The sequence below is a fragment of the Saccopteryx bilineata genome, chromosome 3 (genome assembly GCF_036850765.1).
Source record: "Saccopteryx bilineata isolate mSacBil1 chromosome 3, mSacBil1_pri_phased_curated, whole genome shotgun sequence".
Lineage (NCBI taxonomy): Eukaryota > Metazoa > Chordata > Mammalia > Chiroptera > Emballonuridae > Saccopteryx > Saccopteryx bilineata.
This window is the reverse complement of record NC_089492.1, coordinates 297,853,000-297,880,515: the sequence shown is the minus strand read 5'-3', so window position 1 is coordinate 297,880,515 and position 27,516 is coordinate 297,853,000. Positions and strand designations below refer to the sequence as shown.

The following is a 27,516-nucleotide window of genomic DNA, read 5'->3' as shown; positions in this document are numbered from 1 at the left end:
CTTCTATGGACATCATTCTCTTCTTCTTCTCGCCACTGTCCTTTACACTCATGTTCTTTGGCCCCATGGTAGCACACAAAAAAAGTTAGTGAAAAATGCAAAAATGATGCAAGAATGAGTACTGCGCATGAGATTCGGCTTGATTCTGCAGGTATCACGTGAAACGAGATGCTGGTGGTGTTCTGCCGATTATGGACCTGTGCGCCAACGTGCCAACTAGTGGCAGCTTCCTGAATCACAAGTCTTACGGGAATTTTGCTTGGATCTCGAACAAAAATATGGACTGAGTCGCAGCTCATATCTTAACAAATTTGTATGTTGGGGCCCTGGCCGGTTGGCTCAGCGGTAGAGTGTCGGCTTGGCGTGCGGGGGACCCAGGTTCGATTCCCGGCCAGGGCACATAGGAGAAGCACCCATTTGCTTCTCCACCCCCTCCCCTCCTTCCTCTCTGTCTCTCTCTTCCCCTCCCGCAGCCAAGGCTCCGTTGGAGCAAAGATGGCCCAGGCGCTGGGGATGGCTCCTTGGCCTCTGCCCCAGGCGCTAGAGTGGCTCTGGTTGTGGCAGAGCGACGGCCCGGAGGGTCAGAGCATCGCCCCCTGGTGGGCAGAGCGTCGCCCCTGGTGGGCGTTCCGGGTGGATCCTGGTTGGGTGCATGCGGGAGTCTGTCTGACTGTCTCTCCCCATTTCCAGCTTCAGAAAAATACAAAAAAAAAAAATTTGCATGTTGGTTTGCTTGTATTTCAAGATACCACTGTAATTTTAAAATTCATCTTGTAAAGTTAAGTCTGTGTAGTGGATTTATGGAAATGTGTAATCCTTATTACTCAGTGTTAGAAAATAAGTTAGAGAATATTACTGTGTGAAAGATTAAGAAAACAAAAGATAAAACACTTTTTGCAAAAGAATATTGCTGCCTGACAAGGTATTGGCACAGTAGATAAGACACTGACCTGGGACACTGAGGACCCAGATTCAAAGCCACAACATCAGTGACTTCAACCCAAGGTCCCCCGATTGAGCGTTGGTTTATAGACATTACCCCGTTGTTACTGTCAGGATCTCAAAGGTTTCTGGCTTAAGCAATGAGTCACTGTCTCAGCTAGAGCCACCTGGTCAAAGTACAGATCAGAAGGCAGTGAATGAACAACTAAAAGTCCCACAGCTTGAGTTGATGCTTCTCATTTCTCTCAAACCAGTTTGTGTGACCCTCTTTCTCACACCCACTCAGGAAAAATATATATTGCTGGGTAAAAATGATCTTACTGAATTATTTTCTCTTAGGACAAAACCACTTCTCTGTTTCCATGTTGGATGGCATTGTGAACTGAGACCGTGGAACTTTGTTAATGTGTCTTTTCTTCCAGAAACCATTGACCTTCAGGAATGTGACCTTCAGGGATGTGACTGTAGATTTCTCTCGGGAGGAGTGGGAATGCCTGAACCCAGCTCAGCGGAAACTGTACACGGATGTGATGTTGGAGAACTACAGGAACCTGGTCTCCCTGGGTGAGGACGACTTCCTTCCTGAGTTTCTTCTCTACCAGCAGCTTTTTCTTCTGTTCTCTAGGGTGAACATCACGTAGGAGCTTCTGCCTTGCAGGGTAGATTTTACAGTTCTCCCATCAGGGACCAAATATGGGGGTTTGGTGGCGTAGAAACAAAGGCTTCATGATGCATATTGATTAGAACTCAGTGTATGAAAACTTATGTGGTGTCTATAATGATTAAAGTGCTATCAAAAAACACATTATTTTGGAAAGCTATTTTTTAGAACATTGTAATATTGTATCATGTCTTCTTACCTGGGCACAAAATGAATTAGAAATTGGAGCTGGGAAGGAAAATGACAGTATCCTTCCATTGAGATAAGTGGGAGGAGGAAGCAGATGAGGCACGTAAGAGATCTAAATGTAATGGTGGAAGCCAGACCTTCCAGTGTGGTTGGGAAGCTGCTGCAGTGGAAAGGGGTCTGAGAGGCCCAGGTTTATTCTGGTTGCTGTCAGAGAGGGACAGCTTGTCTCCAACACGTCCCATATTCTAGCATCCTCTCAGGACTCTGCTTTTGCTCTAGCGACCTCTGTCTTCACATTAGCAGTGGGGTCCAAGTCTTCCCCGTGGACTGAGGGCTGCCATGATGATTCCTCTTCCATAGCTTTGGGCATCACAGAAAACCTGTGTATGTACCCGAGAAATTACATGATAAGCTGTTTTCTCACTTGTAGTTTTTTTTTTTGTTTTGTTTTTACAGGGACAGATAGAGAGTCAGAGAGAGGGATAGACAGACAGGAACAGAGAGAGATGAGAAGCATCAATCATCAGTTTTTTGTTATGACACCTTAGTTGTTCATTGATTGCTTTCTTATATGTGCCTTTACCGTGGGCCTTCAGCTGACTGAGTAACCCTTGCTCGAGCCAGAGACCTTGGGTCCAAGCTGGTGAGCTTTTTGCTCAAGCCAGATGAGCCCATGCTCAAGCTGGCAACCTCAAGGTCTCTAACCTGGGTCTTCGCATCCCAGTCCCACACTCTATCTACTGCGCCACCGCCTAGTCAGGCTCATTTGTAGTTTTTGATGAAAGTGGTTGAGATCTTCAGATTGGATCCAGAAATTTCAGGAATTCTGGGCACGATGCCATGTTTTCAGAATTATTTCCTTACCTCCCTCCCTGTCTGTCTCCCTCCCTCCTTTCCTTCCTTCTTTCCTTCCTTCTTTCCTTCCTTCCTTCTCCACCCTCTCTTTTCCTCCCTCTCTTCCTCCCTCCCTCCCCCCTTCCTTCCTTCCTTCCTTCCTTCCTTCCTTCCTTCCTTCCTTCCTTCCTTCCTTCCTTCCTTCCTCCCTTCCTCCCTTCCCCTTCCTTCCTTCCTTCCTTCCTTCCTTCCTTCCTTCCTTCCTTCCTTCCTTCCTTTCTTCCTCTTTTTCCCCTCCTCCCTCCCTTTCTCCCTTCCTTTCCTTTTCTTTCGTTCAACAGAGAGGGATAGACAGAAAGAGAGAGACATAAGAAGCATTATTTCTTTTTTGCTGCACTTGTTCATTGACTACTTTCATTTATGTGCCTTGATCTGGGGCTACAGCAGAGTCAGTGACCCCTTGCTCAAGCCAGCAACCCTGGGTCATGTCTATGATTCCATGCCCAAGCCAGCAATCCCGTGCTCAAGTTGTTGAGCCACTTTCGATTGGGTACCTTTGGGTTTTGAACACGAGTCCTCTGTGTCCCCATTCAACATTCTGTGCTCTGCTCCACTGCCACGTCAGGCCAGATTTATCATTTTGAATATAATGGAGGATTCCCACAAGACTGTACAGAGTGAAGACTTAATGATTTCATTACAACATAAAGCATCTCCCCAAAGTGTGAAGATCTAATTCTGTTTTAATTCAAAATGTTCTTTTGCTTAGTATGGATTATTGTTACAAATTTCTGGTCTGGTCCCTGGCCCTTTGTTTCAGTGGGAGAGTGTTCGCTTGGAATATAGATGTCCTGGGTTCGATTCCACTCAGGACATACAGGGGAAGTGACCATCTGCTTTTCCTCTTTACACTTCTCTGTTTTCCTCTGTCTCTTTCACTTTTTCTCCCTTTCCTCCTGAAATCATGTCTCATTTGTTTCCAGTTTGTTATCCCTGGGTGCCTACGATGGCTCTGTGGTGTCTCCACCTCAAGCACTAAAAACAGCTCAGTTGTGACCATTGCCCTGGGTGGATAAAACAACAGCTCCAGGCAAGGGTTTTCCTGTGCATCACATCGAGGTGCATGCATGAATCTCTCTACCCCCCTTTAACTTAGGAACAAAATTAAAAATATTTCCAGTCTGTTATTTTTAATTTTTAACATTAGAATAATTTCATGTCTCTATGTATCTCATGGAGTCCTTCAATAGTTGCTGCCACAGGTGACCTTAGATTATTGCACAGTAGGTGGGAAAGTGTCCATTGTTACCTGCTTTCATTATCACTGTCATTCTGTCATTCTTTCTTGCGCAGTTGGGAGCTGCCCAGGACTCTGACTTTCTCTGTTTTTACTTTTTGATTAGATTTTTGTCATTTTTTTGACTTTTGAATTCACAACTGCTTTTATAACATGCAGAATTGTTCACCTTTGGTAAGAAGTGGGATACAGCATTATTGGACAGTTCATATTTAGGAAGTAGCTTTGTTCCTTAATTCAAGTTTATTTCAGGAAAAAGCAATGATGAGGTTTTTCGTTTGTCAGCATGTTTTTTTATTATGATGTGCTTAATCTGAAATATTTAAAGATTAGTCTGTTCATATTTTACAACTTTCTAATGCTTTCTTTATTTAGAAAAAAATGGTGTTTTTTTTAGGTGGATTATGGGTACACATTTTTATATCATTAGGTGAAATACAGTAAGCCAGAAAACATTTCTCATGTCACTTAAATATCTTTATTATAATTATACTTGATAGTTATTTTTGAATGATTTAAATATATTGTCTAAAAATTTTTCTATACAATGTCATGATGAAAACTTTTGCTGTTTGAGGGTACACTCAGTTATAAATTATGGTTAATATAAAAGGATTTTTGATCACTGGAACATTTATATAATTTTCAAAATTTGACATTAATTTTCTTGGTTTGCATTTTATTTTTTATTCAGTACTATTTTGTACTAGTTTCAGATGTACAGGAGAGTGGTTAGACCCTAATATACTTTATAAAATCTGACAGTATTCCCCAAGATATTTCAGGGACCCAGCGTGGATAATACAGTATTATTTACTATACTTTCCATGCTGCACTTTATATCCCACAACCACATTCTGTTACTACCAGTGTATTCTTCTAAAGTGTTTCAACTTTTTTTTTTTTTTTAAGATTTTATTTATTCATTTTAGAGAGAGGCCAAGAGAGAGAAGGGAGGGAGGAGCAGAAAGCATCAACTCCCATATGTGCCTTTACCAGGCAAGCCCAGGGTTTTGAACTGGCGACCTCAGCATTCCAGGTCAATGCTTTTACCCACTGCACCACCACAGGTCAGGCTAAAGTGTTTCAACTTTTTGACCCAGTCTTCCAACTCCTCTGCCCTCTGACAGCCATCATTCTGTTCACTATATCTGTGAGTCTCTTTCTGGTTGTTTATTCATGTATATTGTTCTTTAGATTCCAAATATAATTGACATTATATGGTATATGTGTTTTTCTGCCAGTCTTATTTCACTTAGCACAATACCTTCTATGTGTGCTATGCTTCTGCAAATGCTTTGGTTTCATTCTTTATCATCATCCATTGATTTCTTAACATGTCTATTTTTATTCATGATTGTTTTATTTTACAATGACCCTGATTCTCTTTTCTTCATTTGAAAATGACCCTCCCTCCCTTTTTTTTAACTGAGAGTGAGAGAATGCAAGGGAGATGACACACATCAACTCCTAATTGAGTCACTTTTTAATTTGTTGTTCAGTGACTATTTGTTATGTGTGCCTTGATGGGGGTTTTCAGCTGAGGCAGTGACCACTTACTCAAGCTGGCAACTTTGGGATCAAGTTAGTAACCATGGAATAATGAGAATCCCATGCTCAAGCTGGTAACCTTGATACTAATTTTCCTTTTTTATTTTGTATATTTTTTTAGTGAGAGAAAGAGGGACAGCAGAAAGGGAGACAGATGAAAAGCATCAACTCATAGTTGGGACATCTTAGTTGTTTATTGATTGCTTTCTTACATGTACCCAGGAGTCATCTGAGACACTGACTCGTTGATCAAGCCAGTGACTTTGGCCTTCAAGCCAGCAACCCTTGTGCTTAAGCCAGTGATCCCACTGTTAAACTGGTGTGCCTACACTTGAGCCAGCAACCTTATGGTTTTGGACCTGGGTCCTCAACATCTCAGCTGTCATATTTACTGTGCCATTACTTGGTCAGGCCTGCTGTCTTTGCTCTTAAACTTTTGAGCCTACGCTAAAAAGGTAAATGAGATGCTCTGGCCAGAGACCTCAGGGATTGAGACCTGGTACCTCAGCATCTCAGGCTGTCACTCTGTCCACCCCACCACTACCGGTCATGCTTTTTATGTTTTCAATATCTGTCATCAGTACTGCAGTCTCTGTGTGCTTGAACAATTACTCGCTTTTTAAAAATTGGACTTTACAGTACATTCCGCATGTACTGCCATTCTCTTGGCACTCTCTCATGCAAAACAGAAATCTTTCGGAAGCAGTGAAGCATCCAGTTCATTGAGCATACAGTACTGTCTTTTCTATGTTTCTTGAGAAGAAACTGGTAATTGGGAAATTTCTTTTATCACTGTTGTGTGCTTGAGTGTTTCAACAGATATTGTTAATAATGGAAGTAAGTTTTTATTCCTCTTTGATGTGACTTTTTTCATTGTTACCTTTCTTGGTCTTGCTTTGAACTCTTAACCTGCCTTTGATGTACTTAAAATGTAATTTTGTCAATACTTGCTGGTATGACCATTTACCTTGTGTCATAACTATGAATATTTATTTTGTATCTTTCAGCTGTGCCATCTGAAGACAACCAGACCTTGTTACAAAATCCAGGGATAGCAAATTTCTTCTCTAAAACAGTACTGGTAAGACATGGAAAATGTGGTTTTGGTAATGTAAACTTAATGGAAGCCTCAGAAATTTTGGAAGAGTGGTGAGAAGAAAGGATATTAATATGGACAGAACTAACCTGCTGCAAATGATTTTTGTTATTTATATATTTTGAGAGAGATGGAGAGATGGAGACAGTGCCAGAAACATTGATCTCTTTCTGAATATGCCCTGATGTGGGATTGAACCAGAGACCTTTACATACTGGGATGACAATGAAACCAATGGATGGTTTTGGCCATGGTGGGACCATTATAATCATTAATTATTTAAGTATTTATTTCACTCTGGCCTGTTAAGCACTCAGTTGGTTAAAAGTGTCATACTGAAACAACAAGGTTGTGGATTTAATTGCTGGTAAGGCCACATAGGAGAAGCAGCCATTGAGTGGTCAACAGGGTTGGGCAAAAAATGAATTCTTCCCTTCTTGTTCCTCTCTCTATCCTTGTGTCTTTCTGTCTCTCTGAAAATAAAAAACAAACTGAGTTCTGCCTCAATAGGTCGGTTAGTTGGAGACTTGTCATGGAGCACAGACATTGTTCATCTGATTCCCTTGTCAAGACTCATACAGGAGCAGCTCAATTTTCCTGTCTATATATCCTTTCCTTTCTCAAAAAAACAAAAAAAAAAACCAAAGAAAACTTATTGCATTGATTATATCAAAAGAGAAAAAATGGAGACAGGAACATAAATCTGTTCCTATATGTGTCCTAGCTGAGAATCAAACCAGCAACCTCTGTGCTTCAGGATGATGCTCCCAAACAACTGAGCTATCTGGTCAGGGCAGGACTATTATTTGTGTTTAAGTCTTTGTTTTCTAAATAGGTAAAAAATATTATACATTTGTTAAGCTCCCTCTTTAAGTCAACTAGATTTCCTATCAGTTAGTTTCTAAAAATGCAGATTTGCTCTGGCTGGTTTCCTTGGTGGTAGAGTGACCAAGAGTGTGGATGTCCCAGGTTTGATTACAGGAAAGGCAAGCATCTGCTTCTTTACCCATTCCGCTGTTGCTTCTCTTTCTCTCTCTTCCACTCCCACAACCATGGCTGGACTGGTCAAGTAAGATGGCCTTGGGCACTGAGAATGGCTCTGTGGTCTCTTCGTCAGGCACTAAAAAATTGGCTCCGTTACTGAGTAATACAGCACCATCCCCACATGGACAGAACATTGCCCCTTGTTGGGCTTGTCAGGCTGATTCCCATCAGGGTGCATGATTCCCATCAGGGTGCTGATTCCCATCAGGAAGCAGACTCTCTCTCTGCTTCCTCCGCTTCCAATAACATAAAATAAAATAAAATGAAAATTATTTTAAAAAATGAAAATCAAAACTATTGTTAGCCTGACCTGAGGTGGCGCAGTGGATAAAGAGTTGACCTAGAAATGCTGAGGTGGCCAGTTCAAAACCCTGGGCCTGCCTGGTCAAGGCACATATGGGAGTTGATGCTTCCTGCTTCTCTTCTCTCTCTCTCTCTCTCTCTCTCTCTCTCACCCTCTTTCTCTCTTCTAAAATGAGTACAAAAAATTTGAAAACAAACCGAAAAACCTAATCATTATTATTACATATTTTGGAAAAAATAATGAAAAGCTACAAACTTATGTAATCTTTGGAGTAAATTATTATTGGAGTTGATTTTCAAATGTTTTTAATTTCAATGTCTATAACATTAATTTTGGAGCAAATTTTGTACAGTCAACATGGTTCAATACGTATAACAGAGTAGTTATTTGGGAATTAGTGTATATGTTAAATAAAATTATACCTTTCACTAAAAGCATATCTATCTTTGACGATTACCAGAGTACACATAATGAAGACAGAAGTTATCAATGCAATAAACATTGGAAAAACTTTAAACAAGAATCAGTTCGTAATCAAAGTGAGAAAACTCCATTTCCAGAGAACCATTATGAACAAGGAAAAGTGTTTGATCAGAGAGCACCTGCAAATCATCAAGTTATTCATGTTGTGGAGACAACAAATGAACAAAGTAAACGTGTCAAGTCTTTTAAGCAATCTTCAAGTCATTCAGAAAATGAGAATATTCATACTAAGGAGGAAGCTTACACTTATAATTTATGTACCAGAGCTTGCAGTAAAACATTCAATGTAAATATACTTAAGAAAGCACATAGTGGGGAAAAACTTGATAAATTTGAAAAATCTGGAAAGACAGTTTATTTGCATTCATGTCTTAATTTACATGAGAGAAATATTCATGCCAAAGAGAGACCTCACAAATGCAGACAGCTTGACAAAGCCTTTAGCCATTCCTCAACTCTTACTAGACATCAAAGAAATCACACAGGAGAGAAACCTTACAAATGCAGACAATGTGCCAAAGCCTTTAGTAGTTCATCAAGTCTTACAAAACATCAAAAAATTCATACTGGACCGAGTTCTTATAAATGTTTAGATTGTGGCAAAACCTTTATCCAAAAGTCAAAGCTTACTGTACATCAAAGAATTCACACGGGAGAGAAACCATACAAATGTGAAAAATGTGGCAAAGCCTTTAACCAATCCTCAACTCTTACTAACCATCAGAGAATTCACATGGAAGAGAAGCCATACAAATGTAGAGAATGTGACAAAGCCTTTAAGATTTCTTCAGCTGTTATTATACATCAACGAAGTCACACAGGAGAGAAACCATACAAATGTAGACAATGTGGCAAAGCTTTTACTCAACCCTCAGACCTTACCATACATCAAAGAATTCATACTGGAGAGAAACCATACAAATGCAGACAATGTGGCAAAGCCTTTACCCAAGCTTCAACTCTTACTACACATCAAAGAAGTCACACAGGAGAGAAACCATACAAATGTAAAGAATGTGGGAAAGCTTTCAGCAATTCCTCAACTTTTAATAACCATAAGAGAATTCATACTGGAGAGAGGTCTTATAAATGTTTAGAGTGTGGCCAAACCTTTATCCGAAAGTCAAAGCTTACTGTACATCAAAGAATTCACACGGGAGAGAAACCATACAATTGTAGAGAATGTGGCAAAGCTTTTAGCCGTTCCTATACTCTTACTGCACATCAGAGAATTCATACTGGAGAGAGGTCTCATAAATGTTTAGAATGTGGCAAAGCCTTTAGCTGTTCCTCAACTCTAACTATACATCAAAGAACTCACACAGGAGATAAGCCGTACAAATGCAGACAATGTGGCAAAGGCTTTAGGCAATCCTCAGCTCTTACAAAACATCAAAGAATTCATAATGGAGAGAGGTTTCATAAATGTTTAGAATGTGGCAAAGCCTTTAGCTGTCCCTCAACTCTTAGTATACATCAAGGAACTCACATAGAAGAGGAACCATAGAAGTGCAGACAATGTAGCAAATCTTTTACTCAACTTTCAAGTCTTATTAAACATCAAAGAAGTCACACAGGACTGAAACCGTAGAAATGCAGCAAAACTGGTAAAGCCTTTACTTTCTCACCTCTTACTAAACATCAAAGTCACAAAGGAGAAATCATACAATTTAGATAATGTGGCAAAGCCTTGAGCTTTTTCTGAACTATTATTAACCATCAGAGAATGATGGGAGATCCTATAAATGTTTAAAATGTGGTAAAACCGTTATCTGGAAGTTAAGTCTTACTGTACGTCAAAGAATTTATATGGAAAAGACTATACAAATGTAGAGTATGTGGGAAACTTTTAGAATGTCATCTTTAACTAATAATCTGAGAATTCATACTGTAGATAAGCTTTACAAATAAACAGAATGTGGCAAAACCTTTGGCCAGTCCTGAAACCGAACTCATCACCAAAGGGTTCAAACTGGACTGAAACTTTACATTTGTAGGGAATTTAAGAAGGTATTTGCTTGGCAGGGGAATCTTACTAAACATTAAAGAATTAATTCTCAAGAGAAGCCTTACCAATATGGAAGTTTGGCAAAACTTTAAATGACCGATCTCATCTTCCATAACAAGAGAATACATATAAGAGAGGCAACTTGCAAATGTGTAATATGCGATGAAGTTTTTTACCTGTGCTGAAAACTTGCTCAACATTGCAGAATTCATGATGAAGACAAACAGTAAAAATGTCAGTGATTTGCCACATTTAACCTTTCTTCAGGCCCTATTGAGCATCAAACCTTCAAATGTAATTTATGTTTCAAAGTTTTTGTCCTTATCCATATCCTACTCACATTTGCTAAGACTGGAAAGAAGAGTAGCAGACATAAAACAGGAGAGCTTTACACAGTATGGTTACCTTGCTCAACGCCTATGTGAACAAAATTTCTCACCTCAGGGCTTTCACAATGTATCGCCCTTGGATAAGTTCTCTGCGTAACTTACAATACCTCACTTTTTTGGCTTATTTTTAACAATCTAAATTTAGGTTGAAAACCATGAGGAGCCTGCACATGGATTCTATTAAAGTCACATGCTCTCAGTCTTGCTACTCTCTTCTGGCATTCTGCCATGGCCTCCATGCAGAAAAAGTCATGCTGGCTTTTTCCGCCAGGGCTTGTGAGTTAAAAGCTTGTCTGTTTCTATCTCCATTGTGATCTCCCGTGTAACTGCTGCTCACCCTTCAATATTACCGCTCTCTGTTTCATAAATTTTGCTAATTGAAAAAAATCGAGTCTAGTATAATTAGAGAGTTCTTTTTAACTTCTGATCTTATATATATTATTTCACTTATCTGTTTCCTGATCAAGCCCACTCAAATTTACATGGTTTGATAAACTAAAATACAATATGTGCATTAATAATCTGAAGATGTACAAATGAAAGGACAGGAAAACTGTGTTCACATCTTCAGTAGAATAGGGACATAAGGCATCAATATGTAATTTTAAAAGAGCTGATAAGTTACTAGCCAAGTAGACAATTCTGGGGATTTTAATGTGAATGATTTTCTGTACTTTTGTATTTTTCCTTTTTTCCCTTAAAACTCATAAATCTTGATTATAGAAAGTCACAATGTAATTATTAATATAAAACCTACCATAATATTTCTTTTTTCATTGGTCATGATATGTTAATAACATAATCTGTTCAGATTTTAAGAATGGTTTCTGTGGAATGTAGTGGCATACAGAAATCACCTGGAAAATGCAGGTAATTTCACAGAGATCACACAAAACTTCAGTTTTGTTTAGTATATTCCATTTTTCCATTGGAGAATAATGCTAGTATATTAATGTTATAAAGTTATTCTCACTTTTTGTAAATGATGTCATTCAAATGTGGATGAAAAATATATAAGTGTGTAAATTTGAACTCAATTGAACATGAACAATAAAGGTCACAAAAATGGTTGCAGGAATGACTGTCATTTACTCAGGGTGGGATAAAACTTTCTGCTGCAGTTTTCCCTGAATCCTGAATAATGATCTTAAGAAAGATTTCACTGAAGCCAGGGAGGATGTTCTTACTACTTGATTGACAGCCTAAGTTAATTATTTCAGAATGAGGTGATCTTTCTTCCTAGAAGCTGTGCATGAAGGACTGTCATGTAATAATCTTCAGCCTCAGATTTTTTATAAAAATACATAAGGACCCTGGCCAGTTGTCTCAGCAGTAGAGCATCGGCCTGGCATGTAGAAGTCCTGGGTTCGATTCAGGGCATACAGGAGAAGCGCCCATCTGCTTCTTCAGCCCTCCTCTTTTCTCTCTGCCTCTTGTTTCAAACCAGCACTGCTAGTAATTCCAGGTCCTGAGTGGGAGTGGTGTGGAATTAAGAAAATACACTTTAAAAATAAAATGATGGGTTCAGAAGGGCTCTACAAAGCTGCTAATAAAAACAGAGCACGCTTGAAAACCGCTCCCTCCTTTATTTATAGGGCAAAGTGAGGCCATTAGCAAATCAGAGATTTCTGGTCACGGTTCCAAGGCAACCCAAGGATTTTACCAAGTGCAGAAAACCCCCACCATACATAACATCTTAAATACACAAAACAAAGGATAGAAGAAACTTGCTTCTCATCTTTCTGGGGACATGGGGGGTAGTATGAGCATAAACAATCTAGCATTACAGCTATCATGGAGGTGTGGGGAAGGGCTTAGCCTTTTGCAATTTGATCAGGCAAGCAAGGTGGGGGTTGGGCAGACTGTCAGCCTACAGCCAGTTCCCCACTCCTCTGTCCCCCCTAAATCTTTTTTTTTTTTTTTAAATTTTTTTTTTTATATTTTATTTATTAATTTTTAGAGAGAGAGGAGAGAGAGAGAGAGAAGGGGAGGGAGGAGCAGGAAGCATCAACTCCCATATGTGCCTTGACCGGGCAAGCCCAAGGTTTCGAACCGGCAACCTCAGTGTTCCAGGTCGACGCTTTATCCCACTGCGCCACCACAGGTCAGGCTGTCCCCCCTAAATCTAAACTGCAAAAACCCAGTTAGCTTTTTGGTCCCAAACATATCCCCCTTTTCTTTTCTTTTTTTTTTACTTTAATTCCTGTGCTGTGATTGATACTCAACTGATTTCCAATGTTCTGATTTGGAGGCAGACTGGAAAAATATGAAATAAACACAATTAAAATAGCCACTAGTAACAAATGCCAAAGCAAGTGTCTTAATACAATGAAGAGATTAAAGCCTTTTAGATTATCAAGCAAATTCTTAGTTAATACAGCAGGATCTAAAATAAAATCTTTGCAGTTTTGACTGTCCTTCATATGTTAATGTAATTCACCAAATCCATGTTGACACCATCACCGCTCCACATTATCTGTAAATGAAACCCAACCCCACTTCAGTCTGAGAACTGTCCCTAGGAGCAGGAGTCACATTCATATAAAGTCTGCATGGCACTGGAACTGTTGTCACATTTCCACACTCTGCAGCTAGCGTCCAAGTCCCAATGACCACTGCTTCTAGCACATTAAACTTTTGTCTCAAACTTAATGTCAATACTGGATTTCTGGAAATGATTCAGGTAGACTTGAAGGGCCATCTGCAGCATGTGCAGAGATGGAGCTTTTGTTTTCTTTAACCTGGAGAGATGAAACCAGGGGGCCTTTCCCTGGTGTTTGCAGCTCAGGCGGTGTTGAGAACCTTGGGATACACTATGCTGGGGATATAGGTAAATTCATAACAGAAGTGTGCAAAGGAGAAAGGTTCTGAATTTGGAGAGTATGTCCTAGCTTAAAATAGGCATGGGCATTGAGGCTGTAGAAAAGAGTGTGTAAAGGAGACCCTATGTATTAAACAAGGCAGTGAATTTGTGAAAAACGGGAAGGAAAATAAGACCATCAACACACACCAGAGATTTTCTAGAGATGAGCATAACCTGAATATTCAGGCAAGATAAAGTAAGTGGCCCTCTTGTCTATAAGAAATGAGATAGGCTTATCTGCTACTTGGATGATTACCCTAAGTTTGTCCACAGTGACGTGAGATGAGGCCAACAGCCCTGGGCATTTTCAGTCTTCAGTGGCAAATCCCAGCAGGCTTGGCAAGGTTAGGTCAGAGGTGACTGGGGTAGAGCTGGAAGAGACTGAACCCTCCCTTCGAAGAGCGGGGGGCAGCCTACCTTCCAGTGTTCCTTTTTCCCACAGCGAGGGCATGGCCCTAGTGGGGGCCAAGAAGCCAAACAGGCTTTAGCCCAATAACCTTTCCACTCTTGAAGCAGGCCCCTGATGGGAGTCTTATGAGGCCACTTTGGGATGTTGGAGCCTTTAAGGGTGTATGCCAAGAGCTGGTATTTTGCCTGATCTCTTTGGGCTCTCTTTTTTCTGTTCCTCTTGGTCATTATAGACCTTATAAGCTATTCTCAGGATATCTCGCTGAGGGGTTTGAGGATCCTTCCTTGCCTATATAAACTTTTTCCATATATCTAGAGCTGAATGGAAAAAGGACAGCATTATCAGCCAAATCAAATAGAGGGTAGGAATTTGCAGGAGAAAGGTTGGGCATGAGCTAAGAGAACTAGATAGATGAAACTGTGTCGTAGACTGCAAGTGGCAAAAAGCCTTTGTAAATTCAAGGCTTAGGACTTAGCAAAAGGCTCAGTTCTCCCACCTCCATATTGGCTATGAAGCTGAGTATTTGTACTCACTTAACTTGCTTGCTTAAGTTCCTAGAAGCAATTTACATGCCCTTCCTCTCACCCTTTGTTTGTTCAGATGTTGGTTGATTTCACTTATGCATGATGGGGGGATTCCTGTTTATGCCTTGGGAGATTCCTGTTTTAGCCTCAGATGTGAGACTTTATATTAAACACTTCCTTATTTGCATATGGCTATATAATAAAGCAAACTGGGGCTATGGGGCAATCAGATATTGCCATCAGCATTGAAGAGGCTTCCTGATCCCATCCTCTTTTTTCAATGAGTCTATTTTCATAATTCTGCACCATTCTCCCTCAAGACCCAGAATTTCTAGCCGTGCTGGTCCACGGCAAGTGGCGCCTGAATAGGGACTTGAGTACGAGAAAACTAAACTAAAGGTGACAGAACTCCCCAAGTATGCAAAGTGAGTAAAGAAAATTTGGGGGGAGAGTATTGTTGGGAGTAATAAATTATGGGACAATTAGGATAAAAAGTAGGGGACCTTTTTGTAAGAATAGTTATGCAGCTAGAATGCTTTTTGTGATATGTTCAAGATATGTGCCCCCAGTTCCCAGAGGAGGGAATGGTTATTTCTGCTACAGGGGAGCAAGTAGGTAAAGTTCTGAGAAGGCAGTGGTGTGAGGAGACTACGGCAAGAGGAATGAAAGTGGCAGTCTCTCTGGCAGTTGGTGCTGTACTTTATGGCTTGGGGGCCAAGGAACATAGGACAGTGTAGCTGCCTCTGGTTCTCTTCCGCTACTTAGACTGCTGCTCAGCTGAAGTTGAGATAGGGGAGAAATCTCAGCATAGTCAACCTGAACTGCTGGTTACAGCAACTGTAGAATTTGAGAATGGATAGGAGACTCGGGTATTAGGAAAGTTACAGCTTTTCCTGTTATGGTCTGATTTTCTTTAATGTTTTAACTACAAACTTCTGAACTATCATTTTGTTTTTTTCTTATTCTTTGCCTGGAAATTGAGGCAGGGGACCTGTGTTGGATCTGACTATAGAAAATATCCCAGCAGCTGCTGAGAAAATTTTCTTGTGGAAATTTTGTTTAGTCCCATTCTTCAGTCCCTCTGTCAGAAAATGCCCTAAGATCAGGCAGGCATCTTTCTAATCTGGTTGTGCTCTGAAATCCCGGATTTCTCTCTGGTTTATCTAATTCTTGTTTCTCTTTAGTCTTTGTTTAATATTTCTAAAATGTATGTGTTTTTTAAGGCCTGAATTAAATTTTTGCATGCAAAAATTGGGAATGCTGGCTCTAATATTGAAAAAATAAAGTGATTTTAGAACTTTTATGGAGCACTCATATAAATTTAAATAGAATAGAATGTAGATCCTTAAGACTTATAAATTTGGTTAGTACATTGTGAGGTGTGTTCAGAGTTAGGAGCCAAATAGCAATTTAAGTATTAGGATTAATCAAAGTTATATGTTATACTTCTGTTTTTGTGCAGAAATTGTCTTGTATATGTGTAAGGCTATACTCAGGTAGGTAAAACAAAGAAATTGAACAAAGTTAAGCATGGCTCTAATAAGTCATTTCAAGAATTTGTCTCAAGTTACTTCAGACACTTAGAAAAATAGTATAAGGATGCTACTTCTGCTTCTCAGGCCACATCCTGCAAAAGGGGCCCTGAGAGAATTGAGGGTTTGGCTCCTCTGATTTTTGCTATTGGATTCAAAAAATAACTCAGAAATGCCCTGAAATGAAACTGACAATATAAGGGCATAAATTTAAAGAACATTTAGATACTGGAGCTGATGTATCTGTTATTGCTAAGCTACATTGGCCTCCTTCCTGGCCCACTCATGCAGCAGCCACAGAATTACAAGGTATAGGGCAGAGTAAATCTCCTCAATAAAGCTCTAGTTTTCTACATTGGGAAGATAAAGAAGGTCATTCTGGACTTTTTCAGCCTTATGTGATCCCTGGATTACCAGTTAATTTGTGGGGTAGAGATGTTTTGAAATATATGGGAGCTTTGATTGTCAGTCCTAAAAGTTTAGTCAATACTCAAGTGCTTAATCAGAAAGTTTGCCCACTAAGGGACTAGGAAAAGAACAGCAGGGAATTCTCACCCCCATAGAAGTGGCACCCAATACCAGAAGGCATGGATTAGGTTATCAAAATTTAACATAGGGGCCCTGGTAGCTCCTGCTATCCAATAATGCATTGTGCAGACCCAATTACCCGGAAATCAGATAATCCTGTATGGGTAGACCAATGACCCCTTTCTCAGGAGAAACATAAAGCAGATGCTCAATTGGTACAAGAGCAATTACACCTTGGGCACATTGAACCTTCTAATGTAGCACATGGAATATGCCTATATTTGTTATTTTAAAAAATCAGTTAATGAGACTATTACAAGATTTGAGAGCAATAAATAAGACTAGAAATTATGGGTCCTCTCCAGCTAGAACTCCCTTTTTTTACTGCCATTCCATGGAATTTTCACCTTGTAATTATTGACTTGAAGGATTGCTTTTTTACTATTCCTTTAAGCCCTCATGATTGCAAGCATTTTATATTCAGTGTTCCTTCACTTAATTTCCAGGCTCCAATGGAGCGATACTAGTGGAGAATTTTGCCTCAAGGTATGGCTAACAGTCTTCCCTTTTGCCAAAAATATGTTTCTCAAGCTATTGCTCCAGTATGAAGGCAGCACCCTGATATATATAATTCATTACATGGATAATATTCTTATTGCTCATCCAGATAAAGACACCGTGTTGACCATTTTGCAACAACTAGAATATTCTTTGAAAGAATCAGGACTTTATATAGCTCCTGAAAAAGTACAGCAATCTTTACCTTTCTCTTATTTAGAAAAAATTATTGAGGGACAACAAATTGGTCCACAGAAATTAGAAATCAGGACAGATCATTTGCAAACTTTAAACAATTTCCAGAAATTATTAGGAGATATTAATTGGCTTAGACCTTCCTTGAAATTAACTACTGGAAAACTGAAGCCATTTTTTTAATATTCTTAGAGGCTTTGCTGAACCAGCTTCTCCTGGGCTGCTTACAGCTGCAGGATAACAAGCTTTAAAGCTTGTAGAAAAAGCCTTGCAATAAGCACAACTAAAATGTATAAATTCTGAAGAATCAATTGCCTTACTAATTTGTCCCTCGAGTTACACTTCAACGGGACTATTGTGGCAAGGTTCAGATCCTATTGAATAGATTCATTTAGCTGTTATTCCTAAGAAAGTTTTCTCTTTGTATTTTGGTCTTGTTGCTTCCTTGATTATCAAGGGGTGTAGGCGACTCTTAAAGTTTATAGGTTTTGAGCCTCGAATTATTGTTGTTCCTTTTTCAAAGAATCAGCAACAATGGTTCTGGGAAACTTCCACTAAATGGCAAATTGCTTTTGCAAATTTTACAGGCCAAATTGATTCTCACTACCCAGCTGATAAAATAGTTTAATTTTCATTAATTCCTACATTTGTTTTTCCTAAGACAATTGTTAATGAACCCATTTCTGAAGCACCTACAGTCTTTACTCATGGGTCTAGCTCAGAAATACCAGGTTTAATAAACAATGGACAAGTTTATACTGAAACAATTGCCTTGAAATCAGTTCAAAAAGTAAAATTGCATGCCATTATCATAGCTTTTCAGCATTTGCCATGTTCCTCCTTTAACGTGTATACAGACAGCAAATATTTACTTATGGTTGTTTCCACTATAGAGACTGCTGTCTTAGAGACAACTGCTGATGAGGAACTATTTCAGCAATTTCTCCTTCTTTGAAGACTTATATGTCAACATAGAGCTTCATATTTTATGGGACATATTCGACCTCACTCCATGCTCCCTGGAACTTTAGCACAAGAGATTGCCGTTGTTGATCAAGCTACACAAAAGAAAAATTATTGGAGCAACCATGACAGATCAAACAATTCAGTTTTATACTATTCATCACCAGAACGCTGAAGCCCTACGTAAACAGTTTCAACTTTCTTGGGAAACAGCATGGCAGATTGCTAAATCCTGTCCAAGGTGTCCTATACTACAATCTGTCCCTTCGTTTGAAGTTAACCCTCTAGGACTCCTACCGAAACAACTTTGGCAAATGGATGTTGCTCATATATCTTCATATGGCAAACAGTCCTTTGTCCACGTTACAGTGGATACTTATTCTGGATTTATAGTAGTCTCAGCCAGAACAGGAGAGGCTGCTAAGCATGTTATAGCTCACTGTTTGTATGCATTTTCTATTATTGGACTTCCTAAACTGGTTAAAACTGACAATGTTTTTACATATGTAGGAAAAGCATTTACTATATTTTGTCAAACCTTTTGAATTATGTGTATTTATTACAATCTTTAAAGTCAAGGTATTATTAAAGTGTACCCAGCAATTATTTAAGGTCAGTTTTAAAAAATATAAAAGGGGGAGTCATATCCTGGAACTCCTGCAAATCTACCTTATCTTTAAAAAATTTCTTTTGGATGCTGATGTACAGGAGATGCCAAACTGCTTTCTCCTGCAAAGTTCTACCCTCTTTTATTTGATCCAACTAATAACGCTTTTTTGTCTTTTTCCAAATAGCTCCAGATATACCAAAAAAGTTTATATAGGCAGATGAGGATCCTCAAACCCCTCAGTGAGATCTTCTGAGCATGGCTTTTAAGGTCTATAATGACCAAGAGGCAGAAAAAGCCCCAAAGAGATCAGGTAAAATACCAGTTCTTTGTATACACCCTTAAAGGCTCGGACACCCTGAGGGGGCCTCATAGGACTCCATCTGGGCCCTGCTTCAATAGTGGAAATGAAGGTCATTGAGCTAAAGCCTGCCAGGCTTGTTGACCCCCACCAGGGCCATGCCTTTGCTGTGAGAAAAAGGAACACTGAAAGATAGGATTCCCCCTTGCTTCTCTAAGGGAGGGTTCAATCTCTTTCAGCCCTACTTCATCCACCTGTGGCCTAACCTTGCCCAGCCTGTTGGGACTTGCCACTGAAGGCTAAAGGTGCTCAGGGCTGTTGGCCCCATCTCACATGGACAAGCCTAGGGTATTCCAAGTAGCAGGTAAACTGATCTCATTTCTTATGGACACAAGGGCCACTTACTATGTCTTGCCCGAATATTTGGATTTTTACTCGTCCCTCGAAGATCTCTGCTGTGAGTGTTGATGTCCTATTTTCTGCTGCTTTGTTTAATATATAGTGTTTTCTTTATTCCTCCTGCCTCAATGCCCCATTCATATTTTAGGCTGGGTCCTACTCCTAATTTACTTTTTTAAGATTTTATGTATTCATTATAGAGAGGAGAAAGAGAGAGAGAGAGAGAGAGAGAGAGAGAGAGAGAAGGGGGGAGGAGCAGGAAGCATCAACTCCCATATGTGCCTTGACCAGGCAAGCCCAGGGTTTTGAACCGGCAACCTCAGCGATTCCAGGTTGACGCTTTATCCACTGCACCACCACAAGTCAGGCCCCTACTCCTAATTTAGAGCTCCCTTTTTCCTTTTTGCCAACTCCTGTTACAAATTTACCTTTGCCACCTAGCATAGTGTATCCTAGGTTCTCCTCACCACCCTATGGCTGTAAAGCCCCAGGGAAAGGCCCTCTGGGTTCATAACTCCAGTTTTGAAGAAAACAAAAGTTCCATCTCTACACATGCTGCAGATGGCTGTTTCAGTCTACCTGAATCATTACCAACCAGAAGCAGCAGTCATTGGGACTTGGATGCGAGCTGCAAAGTGTGGAAATGTGAGTATTCCAGTGCCATGCAGATTTTTCCTGGTTGTGTTTTCTGGACTTCTGCTCCTTGTGACAGCTCTTAATGGACTGAACTGGAGTTGGGTTGCATTTGCAGGGATTTTGAATGGTGTTGATGCCAACTTGGACTTGGTGAACATGTTAAGGACATTACTCTTTTATAGATTCTTGTTATATTGGCTAAGAATTTTCTTAAAGGTTTTAATCACTGTAATGTATTAGAATACTTGTTTGGGTATTGCCTATACTAATTTTGTGTTTGTTCTGTATTTTTTCAGTCTGCCTCCAAATTAGAATCTGGGAAACTAGGAAATCAGATGAGTGCAAATCTCAGCACACAAATTAAAAATAAAAAAGGGGGGTATGTTGTGGACCATAAATGGCAAGTAGCCATTGTAGATTTGAGGCTTAGCAAAAGGCTAAATTTTCCCTCATCACCTCTATATTGGCTATGATGCCAAGTATTTACACCCATTTCACTTGCTTGCTTAATTTGCTGGAAGCAATTTACATGCCCTTTCTCTTACTCTTTGTTCAGATGTTGGTTGATTTCTCTTATGCATGATAGGGGGATTCTTGCTTATGCCTTGGGAGAGTTCCTATTTTAGCCTCGGATGTATCAAGGACTTCCTTGATTTGCCTATGACTCTATAATAAAGCAAACTGGGGCTATGGGGCACTTGGATATTGCCATCAGCATTGAAGAGTCCTCCTTATCCCATCCTTTTTTCTTAATGACTCCGTTTTCTTAATTCTGCACCATTCTAACTCAAAACCCAGGTTTAGGAGTCGTACTGAACCACGGCATGACACTGTACTGTTGGGTAGGAGGGAGGAGCTGAGGAAAGCTGATAGATTCACAGGGTGTGGTGGGCAGGGGCCTCACACCACAGTCTTTACTGTTCACAAGGTGCCTGTCACACAGGAAGATGACTGGCTTCTTCTCATTATGAGGCAAGTACTGGGGGGTCTGACCTGAGCCGCGTGAGTGAACACGCATCATATCGAAGGTATCACCTTTTGTTTCCCTAGAGTCTGAAGTCAGGCAATGGTACTAAGTTTTCTCACTGCCTTTTGTAAGTCACAGCTGCTGTTGAGTTTATAACATGCAGTATTTCCTTCACAAGGTAGTATAGAAATAGCAATGTTATAAAACGGTTGGCAGAAGGATTATCTGTTGTGTTCCCAACACTTATATTTTAGTGCTTGCATTTGCTACAGATTCTTTCTTTTGCTTTAAGGCTTTAATTACTGTAAAAAAGTAGAATACTGGATAAAGAAGATGTGGCACATATACACCATGGTATACTATTCAGCCATAAGAAATGATGACATCGGATCACTTACAACAAAATGGTGGGATCTTGATAACATTATACGGAGTGAAATAAGTAAATCAGAAAAAAACAAGAACTGCAGGATTCCACACATTGGTGGGACATAAAAACGAGACTAAGAGACATGGACAAGAATGTGGTGACTATGGGGGGGGGGCAGGGGGAGGGAAGGAGGGAGGGGGAAGGGAAAGGGGCACAAAGAAAACTAGATAGGTGACAGAGGACAATCTGACTTTGGGTGATGGGTATGCAACATAATTGAATGACAAGATAACTTGGACATGTTTACTTTGAATATATGTACCCCAATTTATTGATGTCACCCCATTAAAATTAATAAAAATTAAAAAAATCAGTTAACCAGGAACTTGGTTTCTTCTTCTTCAGCTTGAGGTATAATATCAAATGGGAATTGTGTACATTTAATAAAACATCTTGGTGCTTTGATATATATGTCCACCTTTCAAAGATCACCCCATTCAAATAACTAGCATCTCCAGCAACTCCCACAGATTCCTGTTTTTCTTTGCAGGGGATGAGAATGCTTGACATCTACCCTTAGCAAATTTCAAGAATACGAGTCATTATTTGTAATTAGGATCAATAGTCCATACCTTAGGTTTTCAGAACTTACTGATGGTATAACTGAGAGTTTCTATGTTCTGATTTGTATCTTCTCTTTTTCCCTCCCCAAAGCTTTTGGTAACCACTATTTTCCCATTTTATAGTATGAGTCCAGTTTTTTTTTGTGTTTTTTTTTAAAGCTTTGTACATGTGAATGACTCATGCAGTATTTACCTCACTGTGTCTGGCTAATTCCACTGCCACCTAATGTCCTCTGGGCTTGTGCATTCACGTTGTCCAATGTGGCAGCGTTTCCTTCTTTGTAAGGCTGAGTGACATTCCATTGTGTCGATATGCACCACATCTTTACCCGTTTACCCCTGGACGGACACTGGCGATGTCCACATCTTGGCAGCTGTGATTTCATTTCCTTTTAATGGACACCAAGAGAGACAGAGCGGCTTAGAGGAAAGTTGTTTTCAGTTTTGTGAGGAATGTCCATGCCAGCTACAGGGTCCATTGTGCGCAGGCTGCGGAGGCCCACATGTCCATTCCTGGGAACCCTCCTCATGTCCCTGCTGAGCTTCCCCAGAGGGATTAGCCCTGCTGAGCTCCTCACAGGATGGAGTCCCGCCTCGCAGGCAGTACTCGGAGAGGTTTCGGGTGGTCAGAGGCTCACATCCCCCACCCAGAAGTCACAGTGGAGGCTGTCTCTCTGTGCTGAGCTCTGCCGGCTTGTGAAGGCTGAGGCCAGTAAAAAGAAGTAGTTTTGAACTTTGTGCTCCGCTAGGTGCTGGGACCTCACGATGTCACCCCAGAGTATCTGTGAAGATATCTTTGTCTATAGATGGTGGTAAATTGTTACCTCTGCAGGTGAGAAGAGCTGGGGCTTCTGATCTCACCACCATCATGCTGGCCTTCATCACTGTCATCTTCCTTTGTGTTTCCCTAACAACTGGTGGCGGGGCGCATCTTTCCCTGGGCTCATTGTCTGTCTGTAGAAACTTGTCTTCTTTGAAAAATATGTTTGGTAGAAATGTCTACTGAAGTCCTTTGATCATTAAAAAAAAAAACCTCTCTGTATGTGTGTGTCTGTGTGTGTTTGAGTTCCATGGTGCTTTAATAGTCGAGACCAGATATTATCAGATACATAATTTGCCAATGTTTTCTCCAGTTTTTTTTCACTTTCTTGATATAGCATTTTTGACTCTTATTATTTTAATAAAGTCAAACACACCTATATTTTTATTTATTGTGCTTTCGGTGCCATTTTTTTAAATTTTTTGACAGAGAGTCAGAGAGGGACAGACAGGAGAGAGAATAGAAGCATCAACTTTTTTCATTGTGGCACTTTAGTTATTTATTGATTGCTTTCTCATATGTGCCTTGATTGGGGGGCTACAGCAACGCGAGTGACCCCTTGCTCAAGCCAGCGACCTTGGGCTCAGGCTAGTGAGCTTTTGCTTAAATAAGGTGAACCCGTGCTCAAGCCAGTGACCTCGGAGTCTAGAACCTGGGTCCTCTGCAACCCAATTTGATGCTCTATTCACTGTGGACCACCTGGTCAGGCTTGGTGCCATTTCTAATCAACAGTTCTAATGTGATAGAAATGTTTGCTTGAAATAGGTGTGCTCTTATTGATCAAGGTCACAGTGTTCAAGTTAATTTTCTAAATAAAATTTAAAAATTAAAATGAATAAATAAATGCTGGAGAAAAAAAGAAAACACCCCACAGAAACATAACAAGGTTAAAGCTCACAGAAGATGACCTGTTTTCTCCTGAGTTTCACATTAGTTTATTTATGCTGATTGACTTTGAAGTCACCTTGGCACATGGTGTCCTACATGTCACAAAAAGTTCTTTTTTCATTTCTTACATCCATTATCTACCACCACTTGTCAAAGATGATAGTCTAATAGACGCTGTATCTGTATTTAAGGTCAGATGTCTAGTGAGTTTCCATCTGGGAATGGAGTGAAGACAAACCTGCTCTCAACATCTCCCCCAACACGCTGCTGCACACCGCTGCCTATCTACGAGTCCTCAGTGGGGTCCAGCAGGGTACCCAGCATCCTCAGTACTGGTAAGCCTATCCCCAAAACCTGTGACCCCAATCCACTACGTAATGGAGCTGAATCCCATTCTGTGCAATGACCCCCAGGTCCCTCATGGTGACCTCGACACCAATTCAGGGTGTGGGAATAAGATGGAACCGGAATTAGCGATGCACACATAAAAATTTCAGTTGGATGTTGGATGACACTATGCAGGTGCTTCCTCTCCTGAGTCCAGTGGCCACCTCAGGCAGGGAGTCACTGTTGCTTGGACAGAGTGAGCCCAGTCATGCAGGTGGGGATCATGTTTGGAGGCAGCCACATCACCAGCATGTGACACATTTGTCACAAACACATCAACAACCACTTTTCGGAAGTTCAATGTCTCATTCATCTTGGGAAGTCGCCACCATACTCCATCATGACAACTCCCTACAGTCATGGTAGACATCCTATCTGCCTCAGGTTATACATGATAACCAGAGTCAGATGGGCTACAGGTTAAAATGTTAAAATTAAATCAATTAATGTTTTATTCACCAAAACAAACTAAACAAAATAACCATAGAAAACAACTGTACTGGCTCTGGGTGATAAGGTTGTCTTCAAATAGACACAAGACCAAGACTTTAGAGGAAAATAGAAACAGTGGAATCCAGCAACATTACAAACTTTTGTTCCTCGTAGGCTCGAGCAAGGGAGTGTAGAGGAAACCACACAATGAGACTCAGAGGGATAAGGTATTCCTGATGGCAAAATCAGACAATGGCCTGGTACTGAGATCATTGAAGGAAAATGTACACATCAGTAACATGACAGCAAACAACAGAAAAAACAAGAAAAAAACTTTAACCAGCAAGTCACATTCTTATGCAAATGTAAAGTAATATTTCTAGAGGTGCAGAGTGTTATACATCATTGAAGAAATGTACATTACATCACAGGGTGGTGCCCATACACACACTGGATGGTTAAAATTTTTTAAGATGGCCGAAAACTCTAAGGGTCAGCATAAATGTGACCCCACCAGAACCTTCAGACACAGGAAAAGGATTGGAAATGCTATGGTCACTCTGGGAAAAGGCACAGCAGAAGTTTCACAAGTGAGCACCCTCAGTGACGATGGTTAATATCCAATTCTGCTGTTTAGAACAAGACTGTCAAGGCCAGGTCAGGATGAGAACCTGGGTCCTTTCCTCTCTGAGCAGGATTTCACCAGACAGAAAGATAAGAGCATGGAAATCAGGTAGGACCTCACATACTGCTGACCATACACTCCTGCCAACCCGGAGTCCTCCTGAGTCCTCATCCTGAGGAAACCCAAAGCCAGGCCCTGGGCAGCGCCGTCCCCTTGCTGAGTCCACAGCTGTGGGAACCCGGAAGGGTGGCAGCCCCTGATTCACCACATCCTGTGCGTCTCTGTCCTTCAGGCCCAGGAGCTCCTCCATCTGCAGAGCAGGAGCACTCCGAGCAGACGCCATGCTGTCCCTCTTCTCTGCCTTGGTCAGTTGTGGGCATGAGGAGAGGGCAGCAGAAGGAGGTGACAGGGTGGCTCACATCCCTCACTCCTGAGAAACCAACCTCAGGTTCAGGCAGTCTGAGTTGTTGTCTTGTTGAAAGACAACTTTGAATTTCTGCTGCAAATATCTAAAAGAAACTCTCTTCCAGGACTGAGTCTGGGCAGAGGACCCACGTGAAGACAGGTGAGTCCTCCCCAGGCGCCGGGTCCCACCTCTTACTTCATCCTCTGGGACTCAGGAGCACAGAGGTCCTGGGCTGAGGTGATAGAACAGGAGGGTGTTGGGCTGAGCTGGGGAATGAAGGAGGGAGGGTCTTTGTAATGCAGCCTATGGTTTCCTTCCAAGTAGTCCCCAAACTCACCACCTAGGCTAAGCCAACCTCTGTGATGCCCTGAGGAAGTTCTATGACCATCTGGTGTCAGGGGACCCTGGTAGCCCAGGAGTTCCATCTGTATACAGAAGACACAAATATGTCTTTGGAGAGATAGAAAGTGATGGATCCTGGGGACAAGGCCAAATTCTTCATGAAAAACATCTATGCTGGGAGATATTATTGTACCTACCCCAGCCCCACTGGGTGGTCAGAGCGCAGTGAGACCCTAGAGATGGTGGTGACAGGTGAGGGAACACTCTGAAGTCTCAGCCTCAGGTTCTAGCAGGAAGGGGGTCTGCTGTCAGGGGGTCTCCCCTCTCACAGCCCAGCCCTGAGGGACATGAGATGTGAGCTTCATCTAACATGCTGCCTCCTCCTCTCCTAGGATTCTACAGCAAACCCAGCCTCTCAGCCCTGCCCAACCCTGTCGTGACCTCAGGAGGGAAGTGACCCTCCAGTGTGGCTCAGGGCAGGGATTTGACAGTTTTGTTCTGACTAAGGGAGGAGAAAACAGCTTTCCTGGACCCTGGACTTACATCAACATGACAATAAGGCATTTAGGGCAGTATTCCCTGTGGACCTTATCTCAGCTACGAATGAACATTCAGATGCTATGGATATTTTAAGAAAACACCCCAGTAGTGGTCACACCTCAGTGACCCCCTGGATCTACTAGTTTCAGGTGAGGTGCCCCCAAACCCATCCTTTCTGAGCACTGTCAGCTCAGGCTTCTGTCCCCAGGACACATCAGAAGTTGGATGAGAGTCAGGAACCTCTGAGTCATAGTCTCTCAGCAGAGATCTGCCTCTCAGGGATCCTCCCACATGATCACCCCCCTGGTTTTAAAGGTGGCAGGTGGACATGGGGAGTATCTTTGGGATGACACAGGTCAGACGTAGAAGACTCTGAGAGATTTGAGAATTTCTTCTTACCCCCAGCCTCTCACCACTGTTGTAATTTTATTCTTAGGACCCTCTTGAAGCCCCAGCCCCCCACTCACAGGCCCCATCTCCACAGCTGGTGAGTCACTGAGAACTCTGCTCAGAGGGAGCACAGACCTCCCCAGGGCAGTTCTGAGTCTCTCAGATGAACTTCTGCCCCCAGAGACTCAGCAAAACCCTGTCTCCCAGAGGAGCTGGTAGTTCTGAATAGATGATTATAGAATAGTGGTTCTCAACCTGTGGGTCGCAACCCCGGCAGGGGTCGCACGACCAAAACACAGGGGTCGCCTAAAGCCATTGGAAAATACATATTTCCGATGGCTTTAGCCCTGAGAAGCCTCGCTACTGTTCGCAGCAGCGCTATTCAGCTTGAACGCATGCCTTTATGGACGTTC

At 41.2% G+C, this 27,516-nt stretch overlaps 2 protein-coding genes across 2 annotated transcripts in view; one reads left to right on the top strand and one right to left on the bottom strand.

Annotated features, from left to right (window-relative positions):
• LOC136331895 (zinc finger protein 737-like) overlaps positions 1–11,868 on the top strand; it is a 122,511-nt gene extending 110,643 nt beyond the window's left edge. Inside the window, exons 5-7 of the mRNA XM_066271060.1 lie at positions 1,365–1,506; positions 6,482–6,555; positions 8,379–11,868. Of these exons, the coding sequence (XP_066127157.1) occupies positions 1,365–1,506; positions 6,482–6,555; positions 8,379–9,908 (1,746 nt within the window). The 3' untranslated portion in view covers positions 9,909–11,868. The remainder of the gene's footprint in view (positions 1–1,364; positions 1,507–6,481; positions 6,556–8,378) is intronic.
• Positions 1–27,516, bottom strand: part of LOC136331912 (zinc finger protein 420-like) — a 320,698-nt gene that overhangs the window by 159,066 nt on the left and 134,116 nt on the right.